General features: G+C 37.0%; 1 protein-coding gene across 2 annotated transcripts; it reads right to left on the bottom strand.

The window, feature by feature from the left end:
* On the bottom strand, window positions 315–6,900 carry LOC109211847 (probable WRKY transcription factor 32). Of its 2 annotated transcripts, XM_019375430.1 has the most exons (5): window positions 6,506–6,900; window positions 5,947–5,999; window positions 1,713–2,377; window positions 1,450–1,605; window positions 315–914 (listed from the first exon to the last, which is right to left on the bottom strand). In XM_019375430.1, the coding sequence occupies exons 1-5, from the start codon at window positions 6,783–6,785 to the stop codon at window positions 557–559; spliced, it is 1,512 nt and encodes a 503-aa protein (XP_019230975.1). In that variant the 5' UTR covers window positions 6,786–6,900; the 3' UTR covers window positions 315–556. The 2 variants fall into 2 exon arrangements, with proteins under 2 accessions (XP_019230975.1, XP_019230984.1); XM_019375439.1 differs by lacking the exons at window positions 5,947–5,999; window positions 6,506–6,900 and adding an exon at window positions 3,028–3,752.

Raw genomic sequence — 16,874 nt, 5'->3', positions numbered from 1 at the left:
TTCCCCCGTTATAACTTGTGAGCACAATCGGGCTGAGGCTGCTATTAAGTAGAAATGACACCAGATAGCCACTCTAAAGGGTTGCTATTTAAGAATTAGCCAATGCATTCTGAATTTCTTAATCTCTAAATAGTATTTGTGTACTTGCCCCGCTATTAACTCGTGGGAGATTTCTCGGTTATTGAGAAAAACTCTCGAGAGTTGTCTAATCATGCAGTTCTTGCTCATAGTGTTCTGCCAATTACCAAACTGTAGGTTGGCCCCTTAATTCTTGAAATGGTAAATGAGAAGCAAATGATTGTTGGACATGGACAAACATATGAAGATATTCTCTCTAAGTTCTATTTAAATTAGTTTGATCCTCAATAATGTACATAACCAGAGTATAAACTATCTATATTGGACGACTACAACCAATCTACTCAACCTATTGATAAACTGTAAGACTTAAAAAAAAGGTACATGCTTCTTATTTCTACAAGAAAGCCCTATGACGGAAAACTAAATAAATGCAAGGGGAAAAAAAGGCGATAAAAATCAAAGCAGCTAAACAATTTCAGCAAGGCTTTATTTCAAATCCAATACTCAACAGAGTTCGAGCCGACTCCATTGCCTTTTCTCCTCCAAGGTCCAATTTCTCACCTGTTAACGCACCTTCTTTATCCACGGACCATTGTGTGGTTGATTTTTGATGCTGTAGCAGTTCGGGTTTCTTACCCTGCAGATTGGTCAAGGAAGCAGGGGCAGCAGCAGCAATAAGAGGTGCACTCGGTGGACTTTGACGCTTTTTTGGTACGGGCATGTCATGATCGTGTACTCCCTTATATGTTATTATCAATGCACTCGTGCTATCTACGGCTCTCTCAATGTGCTTTCGAACCGGACATCCAGCTGATGTACAGCGATAGTAGTTCCTAAAAGTTATCCAATAAACAACTTAGAATAGTACAGGAAAACCAAGGAAGAAAATTGGAGCACAACTTTGACCAACAATGAGTTAACTGTAAAGTAGATAAAAACAAGTAATATGTGAAAGTTATTTTTAGGTTTACAGATGAATGACAACGCCATCTCCTTAATTGTCTACTCATAAGAGATGCTATCAAGCTAGAATATACCATTTGACAAGCTTTTTTACTTTGTTTGACTCAAGGCTTGGCATTTCTATTTCTTTTAACAAAGGACCAAAAATTGATGTTGCATAAAAAATCCAAATTTCTAACTTAAAATGGAAAACGTGATGGAAAATATTACATGAAGAATGGCTAAGATACAAGGTGCAAGAAAAATAGCACTCGCCTTTAAAAAACAGGATAGGGTGCATAAATAGTAGCACTTTCATCCATCAATACAATCAAGTATGAATCATGGAATGCATCAATGTGGCATCAGTCTTTCTGGCAGAACGAAAACGAATTATCAAGTGTAAAGCATGAAAAAATATAGTACCTTGGGTGGGGATTTCCCTTCACCATTTTTTGTCCATACTTGCGCCATCTATAGCCATCACTTGAGATTCCTACGTCACAAGCAGCATGCACCACAAGTTTGGGTTTCTTTCCGGGTCTAGAAACAGATTCAGAACTTTCGCCACTTTTCTTCAACCTGGAAACCATAGGTGAGTTTTGTGATCAATTCTATGGTTTTGAACATCTGTGAGATGAAGGCCAGATAAATAATGATAACTAAATTACATACAAGAGAGAACTTGCCTCTTCTTTTCATCACTGTGCTCCTCTTTAATAGTGATTTCAGTGTCAGTATCAGACCCACAAGAATCCTGATTTGCTTTCTCAGCAATAGGTGAAGTTTCTTGTAAATTTTCTTTTAAAGAGGACGGCACGGTCTCATTAAAACTTCTCTTTGGACAAGCTATCATACGGTTGTCATTTGCAGGTGCAGGCAATACTATGGGCTTGCTTTCCTTTGAGCAATTTACTCTCGGGGGTGGATCATGATTGTGTTGACTTCTATAAATAATCTCCATCACACGATTACTGTGATCAGAGCACTCAATCTTCTTGGCGCAACACTCAGAATGAGTGCATCGGTAATAACTTCGAGAACCTTGAGGAATTTTAACTTGCTTTTGACCATACTTCCGCCAATTGTACCCATCACGGGATGGTGTCTTCAGGACTGGCACAACAGGTAGAACCTTGCCATCGGAACTCCGCTTAGCCACTTCTCCTGTACTACCATTTACTGCTGCTGACAATTGTCTTTCTGCTAGAGTTGGGCTCGGCACTGATGAAATGGACGGTGTAACAGATGTAGGGGACAGCTCCAATGAGGATGCTTCATCAGGCATACGTTGCTGATGTTCTGTTTGTACTTGAGCACTCAAAGTATCAGGCCTGGTAACACTAATTTTATCCTGCATACAACATGAAATGACTCATTTGATGTCACCCCATCCCACAAACAAACATATCCAGTTCCAACATTTGCCTGAATTAGCTTTTCAGTAAAACTATAACATTATACACAGAAAAATAGAAAATCAGATACTCCGAAAAGCTAAATATATTACGAACCTACATAAGTAATTTGACAATGTTCATTTATAACATCACGTGATAATATTTTTGCAACTAGAGAAATTATGAATTACATTCAGTTTTGGAATTTTCTCAAGTACACGTACAGTCATTCAAATGATTTCAATTGTCCCCAAGCTCCGGAAACAAGAAAGCAGTTTTATTGTGAGATGCGATTCCTAGCCACCGTGGGAAGCAAGCTTGAATCGTGATGACACTTACAACTTATACAAATTCTAAACCTGCTTTATGATTTTGACCAATTTCCTTCTTCATATTCCTGGATCATTTTACTGAAATTATACTGGATGTCTTGACCACATGACCTGTTTTAACCAGTAACTCTCTACTCTGAAGCTTAATCAGTTGAAAAATCCAGCAGTTAATGACCTAATAAGGACAATATTATGATCTTGATCACAAACACAACTGAAAGCACCTGCAAAAGACATGCGATAGTCACTTAGCACGATGTTAAGTTTCCTACCTTTGCTTGGCGCAACTTCAATTTATCCAAACACAGGATTATGATGATCCCTATGGTAGGAACTGCAATTCTAAACATGAGAATAAACAGCAACATCCTCGGATAAAACACTTCCATTGTAAAGTTTCATGGTGCTTTTCTGTATAATTCACTATCATCCAATTTCCACCAACCACAAAGTGCCCAGGAATGAGAGATACATGTCAGGCCTTTGCCAGCTTATGTGCACCTTGACTATTTCCACCGGGTACCTGCTATCTCCCACTAGCACAAGTACATGCACAAGTACATGGTAACTCTGCACACCAAGACTTGGGTAGATATGAAGAAATCACCTAAAGTTTTGTGACAGTGTTGGGATTTGAACCGTGGTTTCCAAGGTTTTCACCCACTTCATTGACCACTATGCCGCGCCCTTAAATGCTAGAGATACATGTCAAGTTAAGATGAATAATTTGATTTTAGGCCTAGAACACAATGAATGAGTATTGAGCACTGTAAGGAAACGAAGTCTAATGCACAAAAGATAATATTGCTATGTTAGTATGTGTTTTCATCTATGTAATTATAAGCTCCTCTCTTTCTAATGTACAGTGCCACCTTACGCATATAAACAAAAACTCTTACTTGTAGATCAATGTAACAATACAAAGTAAATACAGGATCCTTCCTCTCTTTCACAAAAACTCTTACTTGCATAACAATTTACTCCCTCTTTCCTAATTTGTTTGGCCTAGTTACGTTGACACGGATTTTAAAGAAGAATAAGATAATTTTACATATATAGGATAGATAATAATAAAATAATAATATGCCCTTGTACCAAATTATTTACTTTTGTATTCAGTGGAGCGTGGCCTACAACAAGTCATGTCAATGGCAAAACAAGAATGTAAAAGTAAACTAGTATCTAGTCTAGATATAGAAAGGTGTCTGTCCTTTTGGTATGGACATAAAGGACATGGTGTCAAAAATATTGGGATGGAAGGAGTATTTCTCGGTGACTTTAATCTTGATTGACAAAATGTCCTATTTTCCTTTTATTTATTCCTCTTTCATTTCTTTAGTCTGCAGGGAAATCATGAATGCTAAATCTCTTCCTGTTTTCAATCTTGATAAATTTTTTTAACAACGGCAGTATCCGGGACAACTTGCTATTCTATCAGGTACTTGCTACTTTCCACTAGCATACGTACAGGGTAATCTGTTCAAATCTGTTCACCAAAACCTAGATAGATGTAAAGAAATCGCCAAACATTTTTTATTTCTGCTGGGATTTGAACCTTCTCTTCAAGGTTTCACTCGCTTCATTCTCCACTAGGCCACATCCTTAGATGTTTGTGTCAATTTAGAGAATACCTTGTTAATAATAACAACCATTGACTTTTCCGTTTGATTTCAATTTCAGGGGAGAATCTACAACTCAAAGCATGCAGAGTCCTGAATATAAGAGTTGATAAATAAATGACGAAGCATCACAAATGCTAAATAATTTAGTGAGATAAAGAGATGTTGCGGATAACGCATTCAAGAGCCAAAAAGATGAGTAAAAACATGAGCTTCACATTTCACTAGGAAAAGCGGGAAAATAAGAAATAGAGAGTAAATGTGAATTAAACAGTACTGTACTTAGGATTGAGACAACTGGGTAAAGCAAAATGTTGGTTAGATGATTCTTGGGTAAGAGAGTTAAATTGTAAGTATAAATAAATAAATCTATGTCCCTCTCAGGCAATTTAACATTTTCCAAGAGGTATTATTAACATACTTCAACATGATAACAAAGTTGACAAACCAATTCTCACAGTAGCAAGTAGGGTGTTCAACAAAAATCAGAAAAAAGCAACATGCAACTTTGATTTGATTCAGTTAGTGTTAAATTAAAAAGAAAAAAAACAATATTTGGTTTGATTTGGTTTAGTATTAAACAAAACAAAAATGGCAAAATATCCCCCCCCCCCCCCCCAAAACCTATGGCCGCCGACTTTCCAGTTGTAGTCCCCACCTTTGTGGCGATCTTATTACCTACCTGGACTTGTTTGAAATAAACCCCCTAAGTGCTAAGGTGGCAAAGGAAGAGCGAGAAGGCACAAAAAATGTTAAAACATTATTTTTCCACAAATGGAAACAGAGAAGCACAGAACGGTGGGATCAATAGAGCATCCTACTAACAATTTTTCCACTTCTCAGTGGAATCCCTTTCGTGGACTACTAGCTTCCCATCACCTACTTACACTTCCCAATATCAACCATCAAGAAAAAGAGGGTATGAACTATGACGTCGTTCTACTACATTTTCAACTCCTTCCTTACATTGAGTTTTACGTAGCAAGCTGCAGAATAGTTTGTAACTTTGTATATGCAACCATGACATGTGCACAGGATCTTATATAAAACCGATAATCATGCATCCTATTACCACATTAACCTCAAGAGATCTCAGCGCTTTACCTTGCAGAAATTTTTGGCTCTACCATAAACTAACATTTAAGTTTCAGCATTAGCTGAGTCTAACCTCCATATCCTTATCATCCTAATAATCCACGTACATATCCTCTATTTTTCTTTATGCAAATCTAGTACACAAAAGCAGCGAGATCTAGTGCCCAAATAGTGATTAAGCATTTACCTTGAATTTTCTAATTGCACATGTCTTACCCCTATGGTGAATTGCCTCGGTATTTCTGTGCTACCATTCAAAATACACAGCTCATTTTTTCTTTTTTTGAATAAGTACAATTCAGCTAAGCAGCAGAACTATGATTTTAAGTAGTATAATTGAAAAACTAAAACATTAAAATTAAAAAATGTATGCTACCACGGCGAATCTACTCAAAGATCTCCCGAATCTCGAAATCTCCAGATAAACTGAAAACAATGCCAAACCAATAAATATCAAGTAAAAGCAAGAAAGCAAACCTTGATTTCTTTCGCTGGTTCAAATGGTGGCAGTGCATATTCCACTGGTACTTCTGTCAGATTATTCAACACAATAATTACAGACACATACACAAAAAAACAAGAAAAAATAATTTACATACAATTATATAAGCAAAAACAAAAAAGATAAAACCAAATGTATAAGAATACTCCCTTTCTTCCAATTTATGTGAACTGACACGGAGTTAAGAAAGAAAATAAGACTTTTGCAACTTGTGCAAGTACATCATAACAAGTATGGTTACAAGACTTTTGAAATTCGTGATCTTAAATATATCATAACATTTGTGGCTATAAAAGCTTATTATTAAGGATAAATTGGAAAATTTACATTAAATGTATACAGAATTAGAAAAGGATCATTCTTTTCAAGATGGACTAAGCAGGTAATCGGGTCACATAAACAGGGAGTAGCAGTTTTGATCGTACAAAACCAAACTCAGCTAATAAACATGCTACAAGTAGTTCTTTTCACAAATAAATAAATAAAGCAAAGTTAGAGAAAAAAGAACGAATTATACAAAATTGGAAACAGTACCAGAAAGTTGGTGAGAGGAAGAAGAGTCGGTATCAAATTTGGATTGCACATCACTCTCAATTTGTTGTACGGATGAGTGAACAGTAGCAGGAGCTAGGGTTTCTGATACCGAAATTTTCACCTTCGGTTCTTGTAAACTCTCAATTCCACTCTCCGTACGTTCATCACCACCATCATCGAGTACTCCGCCGTCGTGTACAGAGGAGTTTTCGTTTTTGTTTTCTTCTGGATTTGAATTCTCGGCTCCGCCAGCTTTGGAGCTCTCGTTTTCTTCGTCCATGGCGGATTCCGACGAGCACCAACTGTGTGTGTGTGTGAGGAGAATGAAGAGAGGAAAGAGAGAAAGTAAAGGTTTTTGCAACAGAGCTTTTCTTATTTTTATTTTTTGTTCTTTTTTTTTTTGTTGTCCGACTTTTCCTTTTTACATAAAGTATTTGATGGTGACATTGCTATGAGCACTCCCACCTGTGGAATGACCATTTTAACCTTTATTATTGTCTTCTAAAATATAGAGTAAGACTTGGAGCCCATTTGGACATATAATTTTTTTTTCTTTTTCCAAAAAAATTTTACTTTTTTCGAAATCAGCGTTTGTTCATAAAATTTCAATTTTTCATTTGCATATGCATTTTAGAAATTTTCGAAAATTTCTAAAACTCCAAAAAACTATTTTTCAAAATTTTCACTGAACTCACTCACAAAACTTAAAAAACAACCCAAGGTGAAATTTATGTCCAAACACAACTCTAAATTTCAAATACCATTTTCACTTGAAAAAAAAATTCACCATTTTTTGGAATTTTACAATTCTTATGTCCAAACACCTACTTACTATTTATTAGTACTTCTTATAGTTTCAATTTCAATAGTAAGATTAGAGATATCCATTTTGAGAGAGTTGAAAAAGCTTCCTCTCACCTTCATATGTTTTTCTTCAAATGTTTATGGTTATAATTTGACCTATGCTATTATCACATTATTTATAGTCCTCTCAACTTTATATTTTTTTCTTTTTGTTCATTCTCTGATTTTTTATTATCTTATTTTTTTTTTATCAATTTACATAATTTTAATTTAAAGAAAACACGAATGGTTAAGATACAAAAGATAATAGAAGTGGCTAACAAAATTACTGACATTATTATCTAAAGGACTAATGTACCGTCCTATTAATGAACTCCTATATTAAACATGAATTGTGACCTTTTTAGAATTGAATGGATAAATTTCTATCAAAATAAATAAATGAAGAAAATGATGGATATATCGTCAAAAGATGAATTTTTTTGGAGCGTCAGAGTAATCTATGCTTAATCTAACATGCTAGACTAGTTTATGAGCTCTAATTAACCTGTAAATTGCATTAACTCAAGGTGTATCTGCTAATAAAATTGATGAAACTCGAGATGATAGGTTAATTTTTTTTTTTTTTTGACTTCTTTTCCATTTTTTGGATAGTCCAAAATTGTAAAGATTTTTATATTTGGACAAAAAAAATAGAAATTTATTCACATAAGGTTAAAATGGTAATTTAGCTAGTAAGAATGGTCTTTCTTTTGTGAAGTGGCAATAGAAAAACATGAAGAGACATAATATAATCAAGTCCGGATCCGAATTATTTGCCGTAAGAATCGGACATTTGTGTACTGTTCCGGTTCGGGCTTTTCGGAACCAGAGTATGTGAGTGTGTGACAGTGCATGTCGTTGACTCCTATTGACTCCATTTACTCCGCAGGTGCCATTCTTTTTTCTTTTTTTTTAATTCGACCTTCCGGCAAAAGGAGGATTATTTTGAGCGAGCTCAATGGATAACCCGTACTCAGGATGAAATAGCGGACATTCTATCTTTAGAGATAAATGTTGGACTTTAAGCCATTGGGCTTTAAAGTAGAACAAGTGTGAATTGAAAATGGAGGGAAATTGAAAATTTGAAGAAGTAAACTTTTGCCTTGCACTTTGTCCCTCATTGGTGAGGGACAACAACATTTGTGTGCTTATATATAGAATCACTTCTTAAAGCTCTTAAAAGGAGTTGAAGAGAATGAACCCTCGCGCCGTCGTCGCTCGGCTCGGCTTTGCATTTGGATTTGGATTTGTCAAATGATCGATCGATAAGATTATTTTTGGACAAAATTTATTTAATTATTGAATAATTAATTAAATGCCAAATCACTGCTGAAAATACGCCAGAACCCTGCTGAAGGTTCAGAGGGCTTCTCTGGCCGCGGTTCTGCCGCGACCGCGGTAGAACCGCGGCAGGCTGATTCAGAGAGCCTCTTTGACCGCGGTTCTGCCGCGACCACGGTAGAACCGCGGCAGGCAGCGTATTCTTCTGAAAAGGCACCTTTTCCAGACACCTCTTTTGATAATTGCCTATAAATTCTGAGGCAAGGCTCCATTTTCTACACACGAAAAACACTCCAGAACTTCTTTCTTTTTGAATATACTGCATCCTAATTCGCAGTCTCTCTCTCAAATTCGTAAGTGTGATTTTGCTCCGTTTTTTAAATTCGTTGGTATCCTGCAATTTGTATTGCCACTGTTGCAGGAAGGTTTATTCCGTTTTATCCTGGGAGGATTTAATCCATTACCTTGGCAACGTGTGAGGGGGTTAAAATTCCTTAAGGACACACAAGAAAATTGTGGACTCGGAATATTTCCGATTCTCTACTATTTTCAGATTTCTTTAATTCTTCTAACAGTTGTTTCTCTGATTTTGTGTTTTAACACAGTAACGCTCACAAGCTTAAGGAATTTTATACTAACGTTTCTGTGTTGAAACATATATTAAACTGTTATTCATATTTTGTATACTGTTTTGGAGACTAAAGCCTTCGTGCTTTCTACTCCAATAATTGTTCTGTCCGGTTTAAAGTATATAAAAACTTTACTGGAATAATAAAACGTACGGGCTGTCCGGTTTAAAGTATATAAAAACTTTACCGGAATAATAAACGTCGGGTTTGAAGTATATAAAAACTTCACCATTGTTACGTGTTGTATGTTTGGTTTGGTATTCAGTTTGAAGATATCAAAACTTCACTGATTTAACAAAGTTCTGTATTGTTTTCAACTTTACAGAAATATGACGAATGAAAACCAAACTAATGGAAGTGTTGTGGGAACGGGTGCTACTGTTACAAGTGTTGCTGCCTCGTCAAGCCGTTCAACTCCTGCTCATGCTATGGCACTAGCAGAAAAACCCGGAAAGTTTTCCGGAATAAAGAAGGCTTCTGGACCAAAGAATTACCCAAGCAAGAAAAAGTTCAAGGGTAATTGCCACAACTGTGGAAAATCTGGGCATGAGGCCGTGGATTGTTGTGCACCAAAGAATGATGTACAAAAGAAAAAGAAGAAGAAAAATCAAGCAAACATGGTTGAAAATGTTGAAGACATGGAGGACTTGTGTGCCATGTTGTCTGAATGCAACTTGGTAGGAAATCCTAAAGAATGGTGGATAGATTCTGGAGCCACCGCCATGTTTGTGCTAACAAGGAGTTATTTTCTTCTTATGCCCCCGTAGGACCCGACGAGACAATTTNACGGTTTATTACCGGTTTATCCTGGGAGGAGTTTAATCCAGTTACCTTGGCAACGTGTGACGGGGGTTAAATCCTTAAGGACACACTAGAAATTGTGGACTCGGAATATTTCTGATTCTCTACTATTTTCAGATTTCTTTAATTCTTCTAACAGTTGTTTCTCTGATTTTGTGTTTTAACACAGTAACGCTCACAAGCTTAAGGAATTTTACTACTAACGTTTCTGTGTTGAAACATATATTAAACTGTTATTCATATTTTGTATACTGTTTTGGAGACTAAAGCCTTGTTGCTTTCTACTCCAATAATTCTTTCTGTCCGGTTTAAAGTACATAAAAACTTTGCCGGAATAATAAACGTACGGGTTTGAAGTATATAAAAACTTCACCATTGTTACGTGTTGTATGTTTGGTTTGATATTCAGTTTGAAGATATCAAAACTTCACTGATTTAACAAAGTTCTGTATTGTTTTCAACTTTACAGAAATATAACGAATGAAAACCAAACTAATGGAAGTGTTGTGGGAACGGGTGCTACTGTTACGAGTGCTGCTGCCTCGTCAAGCCGTTCTACTCCTGCTCATGCTATGGCACCGGCAGAAAAACCCGGAAAGTTTTCCGGTATTGACTTCAAACGCTGGCAAATGAAGATGCTCTTCTATCTTACTACGTTGAGTTTGCAACGTTTCATCAAGGAGGATCCTCCCGCCATGGCTGAAAATACTCCGGATGATGAACGACTTGTTGTAACTGAAGCATGGAAACATTCTGATTTCCTGTGCAAAAATTACATTTTGAGTTGTTTGGAAGATGGCTTGTACAATGTCTATAGTGTCATGGAAACTTCAAAAGCATTATGGAATGCGCTTGAGAAGAAGTACAAGACTGAGGATGCCGGACTTAAGAAGTTCGTGGCTGCAAGGTTCTTGGATTTCAAGATGATTGACACTAGGTCGGTCATAACTCAAGTCCAAGAACTACAAGTCATTGTACATGACCTCCTTGCTGAAGGTATGACCCAAATTAATAATTTTATTAATAAGATTTATCTTATTATTAATAATGAATTTGTTATTGAAGGTATGGTCATAAATGAGGCCTTTCAAGTCGCTGCTTTCATTGAGAAGTTACCTCCGCTGTGGAAGGATTTTAAGAACTATCTTAAACACAAACGGAAGGAAATAACACTAGAAGACTTGATTGTTCGTTTGAGGATAGAAGAGGACAACAAAAATGCTGAAAAGAAGTCACGTGGACACTCGACAATAATGGGGGCAAACATTGTTGAGGAGGCACCACAAAATAAGAAGAGGAAGAAAGCTTCTGGACCAAAGAATTACCCAAGTAAGAAGAAGTTCAAGGGTAATTGCCACAACTGTGGAAAATCTGGGCATAAGGCAGTGGATTGCCGTGCGCCAAAGAATGATAAGAAGAAAAAGAATCAAGCCAACATGGTTGAAGATGAAATGGAAGACTTGTGTGCCATGTTGTCCGAATGCAACTTGGTAGGAAATCCGAAAGAATGGTGGATAGATTTTGGAGCCACCCGCCATGTTTGTGCTAACAAGGAGTTATTTTCTTCTTATGCCCCCGCAGGTCCCGACGAGACAATCTTCACGGGAAATTCATCTACGGCCAAAATTGAAGGAGTTGGCAAGATTGCATTGAAGATGACGTCGGGAAAAATAGTGACTCTAAACCAAGTCCTCCATGTTCCAGAAATTCGCAAGAATCTTGTGTCTACCTCACTTCTTGTCAAGAATGGATTCAAATGTATTTTTGTTTCTAATAGTGTTGTACTAAGTAAGAACGATTTGTATGTAGGAAAAGGTTACCTATCAATAAAGTGAATGCTTCTTCTTACTTGCTTGAGTCAAACACTTTATGGCATTCACGTTTAGGTCACGTAAACTTCAAAACATTGCGAAAGATGATAAATCTAGAAGTATTGCCAAAATTTGATTGCATTAATTCCAAATGTCAAATATGTGTGGAATCAAAGTATGCTAAGCATCCTTATAAGTCCGATGAAAGGAATTCAAGTCCTTTAGACTTAATTCACACAGATATTTGCGACATGAAGTCAACACCATCTCGCGGTGGGAAAAAGTATTTTATTACTTTTATTGACGATAGCACGAGATACTGCTATGTTTATTTACTTAATTGTAAAGATGAGGCAATTGATGCTTTCAAGCAATACAAGAGTGAAGTTGAAACACAACTAAACAAAAAGATCAAAATGATAAGAAGTGATAGGGGTGGCGAATATGAATCTCCTTTTGAAGAAATATGTTTGGAAAATGGCATTATTCACCAAACAACTGCCCCTTACTCTCCACAATCTAATGGAATTGCGGAGAGGAAGAATCGAACGTTGAAGGAGATGATGAATGCATTGCTAATAAGTTCTGGCTTACCACAGAACTTGTGGGGGGAAGTTATACTTACAGCTAACCGAATAATCAACCGTGTACCTCATAGTAAAACACAATCCATTCCTTATGAGAAGTGGAAAGGAAGGAAGCCTAGCTTGAAATACTTCAAAGTGTGGGGGTGTTTAGCTAAGGTACAAGTTCCTAAACCTAAAAGGGTTAAGATAGGTCCAAAAACGGTTGATTGTGTGTTTATTGGATATGTAACCAATAGCAAGGCATATCGGTTTCTGGTTCATAAATCAGAAAATCCAGAGATTCACGTTAATACGATAATAGAATCAGATAATGCTGAATTCTTTGAAACTATTTATCCGTATAAAAAGGAAAGTGAAGTGACCTACCAAAAGTCAAAACGACCTCGGGAGGAAATAATAGATAGTATGCCTAATGAAGAAAATCCGAGAAGAAGTAAACGTCAAAGGACATCTACTTCATTCGATCCAGATTTTCTGACTTTTCTGTTAGAAAATGAGCCTCGTACCTTCAAGGAAGCAATGTCTTCCTCAGAGGTACAATATTGGAAAGAAGCTGTCAATAGTGAAATAGAATCCATATTGAGCAACCATACTTGGGAATTGGTTGATCTTCCTCCAGGTAACAAAACGTTGGGTTCTAAATGGATTTTCAAGAAGAAAATGAAAGACGATGGTACTATTGACAAATACAAGGCAAGACTTGTTGTCAAAGGATTTAGACAGCGAGAAGGTCTTGACTATTTTGACACATACTCGCCGGTAACAAGAATTACATCCATTCGGATGCTAATAGCGTTAGCCGCTTGTATGATCTTCAAATCCATCAAATGGATGTAACAACAGCCTTCTTAAATGGTGATTTAGAGGAAGAAATCTACATGGACCAACCTGAAGGGTTTGTGGTTCCGGGAAAAGAAAAGAAGGTGTGTCGACTTGTTAAGTCTCTTTATGGACTAAAACAAGCACCCAAACAATGGCATGCGAAATTTGACCAAACAATGTTGTCAAATGGGTTTAAGATTAATGAATGTGATAAATGTGTTTACATTAAGAACGTTCCAAATCATGTAGTCATTGTTTGCTTATGTGTTGATGATATGCTAATAATGAGCAAAGACATTACCGACATTCAAGCTACTAAACGCATGCATGCTAGTAAGTTTGATATGAAAGACTTAGGAGTTGCCGATGTAATTCTAGGAATTAAAATCCAGAGGACTCCTCAAGGTCTAGCTTTGTCTCAATCACATTACGTGAAAATGGTACTTGAAAAATTCAAACACTTGGAATTTAGAAGTGCAAGAACTCCAATTGACTTAAATCATCATCTCATAAAGAATAAAGGTGAAAGTACGTCTCAATTGGAGTATGCTCGTGTGTTGGGAAGCTTAATGTACATCATGAACTGTACACGACCTGATATAGCTTGTGCGATAAGTAAACTTAGTCGATTCACAAGTAATCCCAACAAACATCACTGGGTAGCAATGAAACGAGTTCTGGGATATTTGGAATATACCCAAGACTACGCTTTGCACTACAATAAATATCCTGCGGTTATCGAAGGATATAGTGATGGAAATTGGATAACCGGCTCAACAGAAACAAAGTCCACAAGTGGATATGTTTTTACTGTTGGTGGAGAAGCAGTATCTTGGAAGTCTTCCAGACAAACATGCATTGCTCGCTCTACAATGGAATTAGAGTTTATAGCTTTGGATAAAGCCGGTGAAGAAGCTGAATGGCTTCAGAATTTTTAGAAGACATTCCGTTCTGGCCAAAACCTTTGGCTCCTATTTGCATACATTGCGATAGTGAGGCTGCAATAGGACGGGCAGGGAGCGTTATGTATAACGGAAAGTCTCGTCATATACGACGAAGACATAACACCGTTAGACAACTACTTTCTAGTGGAATTATCACTATTGATTATGTAAGATCAAAGGATAATGTGGCGGATCCGCTTACAAAAGGCTTAACTAGAGAGGGAGTTGAGAAATCATCTAAGGGAATGGGACTATGGCCGAGGACAAGTCAACATGGCGGTAACTCTACCTAGAATTTTGGATGTTCCGAGATCTAGGTTCAAGGAGCTCAAACAAAGTTATGATTGACCGGTTCAACATTGTCAAAATAAAATCTTTGGTCCATTCTTGTGATGAAGACAATGTTCAGTAACAAGGATAGAACTTTACACGTTCTTTAATGATTACCTAAGTTTGATGAGGTATTTATCAAATAGTGTCAATCTAAAGGATTACACGTTTAGGAATCACCTACGTAAGTGTGAAGTGGAAGCCGCTTCAATGAGAATTTTGTAAGGCCAATTCTCTACGCACTTATGAAACCAGGCGGTGTTCATGGCTAAAACGAACACAACAATGAGAACCAAAAGACGGTTAAGGGTTGGTTGTGTGACATATGGTTGTCTAGGTATACACTAAAGTTCGACGGTTCAAAGATATCAAATCTACCGATTGACCGAGTATATCCGACATATGTTCACTACGGAAAGTTCAAAGGGAAACCTACTTATCCAGATGCAATTAATCCTTACTTGCAAAATCACATAGCTTTCATCTATGATCTTTCTTAATACAGCCATTCCCATTCATGTGGGTGATTGTTGGACTTTAAGCCATTGGGCTTTAAAGTAGAAGAAGTGTGAATTGGAAATGGAGGGAAATTAAATGGAGGGAAATTGAAAATTTGAAGAAGTGAACTTTTGTCTTGCACTTTGTCCCTCATTGGTGAGGGACAACCACATTTGTGTGCTTATATATAGAATCACTTCTTAAAGCTCTTAAAAGGAGTTGAAGAGAATGAACCCTCGCGTCGTCGTCGTCGCTCGCTCGGCTCGGCTTCGGCTTTGGATTTGGATTTGTCAAATGATCGATCGATAAGATTATTTTTGGACAAAATTTATTTAATTATTTAATAATTAATTAAATGCCAAATCACTGCTGAAAATACGCCAGAACCCTGCTGAAGGTTCAGAGGGCTTCTCTGGCCGCGGTTCTGCCGCGACCGCGGTAGAACCGCGACAGGCTGATTCAGAGAGCTTCTCTGATCGCGGTTCTGGCGCGACCGCGGTAGAACCGCGGCAGGCAGCGTATTCTTCTGAAAAGGCACCTTTTCCAGCCACCTTTTCTGATAATTGCCTATAAATTCTGAGGCAAGGCTCCATTTTCTACACACGAAAAACACTCCAGAACTTCTTTCTTTTTGAATATACTGCATCCTAATTCGCAGTCTCTCTCTCTCAAATTCGTAAGTGTGATTTTGCTCCGTTCTTTAAGTTCGTTGGTATCCTGCAGTTTTTATTGCCACTGTTGCAGGAAGGTTTATTCCGTTTTATCCTGGGAGAATTTAATCCATTACCTTGGCAACGTGTGAGGGGGTTAAAATTCCTTAAGGACACACAAGAAAATTGTGGACTCGGAATATTTCTGATTCTCTACTATTTTCAGATTTCTTTAATTCTTCTAACAGTTGTTTCTCTGATTTTGTGTTTTAACACAGTAACGCTCACATAAAGAAGGCCGTGAATTTTTTGTACGTCGTATGCATACTTGTTTTAAAACATTTCCGATTGTTTTGGTAGACGGCGATGGAATTGTTAGAGCCGATGTTATTTTTAGAAGGACAGAATCGAAGTATAGTGTTGAACAAATACGTGTAATTATCGCTTTGGCTCTGAACTTGAATTCGTGCATTTAAGGCTCATTATGGGAGAAAATGTTGGGTTTTTTAAGCTTATTTTAGCTTAAAAGATGGTGAATGAGAAATGGAGGAAAACTGAAATATTTGAGTTTCCTTCCTTGACAAAGGGACATTTTTCCATATTGGAGGAGGAAAAGACTTTTGATGGGTATATATATAATTGCTCTTCTTCTAGCTCTTAAAGAGTTAAGAAGAAAGCAAGTATCGCGCTGTCATCGTCGCTCGCTCGACTTCGGATTTGGTCGATTGATTGATTAATTTTTTGGACCAAATTTATTTGTTAATAGTAAATATTAACGTAATATTATTAAATATCCGATTCTGTAACGAAAAATTAATATTAAATCCAAATTATCCATTTTTTGTAACGGAAAATTAAGTTTCCTATGCGTTTTGAATTCCCGTTTTCATTTGCATAAATGGCCATTTACATTATGGCCGTTTTACGTGAACAGTTTACTAACAAGCTTAAGGAACTTAATCCCCTCCTAGTATCCGAGGTTGTGGATTATTTCCTTCCAGGATAGAACGGATTACACACTGGTATAGCGGTACTTCAAACCCCAGTGTTTCGGCGAACACAATGATCGGTAGCAAATCACACTTACTGTTGCTTTCTTTGTAGTTAAAATAGTGTACTAGAAGAAAGGAGGCGAATTCAGAATTCCGTATGGAAAATCTAAGAGAATGG

Source organism: Nicotiana attenuata, chromosome 2 (assembly GCF_001879085.1).
Source record: "Nicotiana attenuata strain UT chromosome 2, NIATTr2, whole genome shotgun sequence".
In the NCBI taxonomy this organism is placed as follows: Eukaryota; Viridiplantae; Streptophyta; class Magnoliopsida; order Solanales; family Solanaceae; genus Nicotiana; species Nicotiana attenuata.
This window is presented reverse-complemented; position numbering and strand designations above follow the sequence as displayed.

What these genes read in the sequence shown, in the direction of transcription:
- LOC109211847 (XM_019375430.1), bottom strand. Translation starts at nt 6,785, where the DNA reads ATGGACGAAGAAAACGAGAGCTCCAAAGCTGGCGGAGCCGAGAATTCA. An exon ending in AACCAGCGAAAGAAATCAAG is followed by an intron (nt 2,378 to 5,946) that starts GTTTGCTTTCTT and finishes TGTTGTATGCAG; the next exon opens with GATAAAATTAGTGTTACCAG. An exon ending in AAGGGAAATCCCCACCCAAG is followed by an intron (nt 915 to 1,449) that starts GTACTATATTTT and finishes GATAACTTTTAG; the next exon opens with GAACTACTATCGCTGTACAT.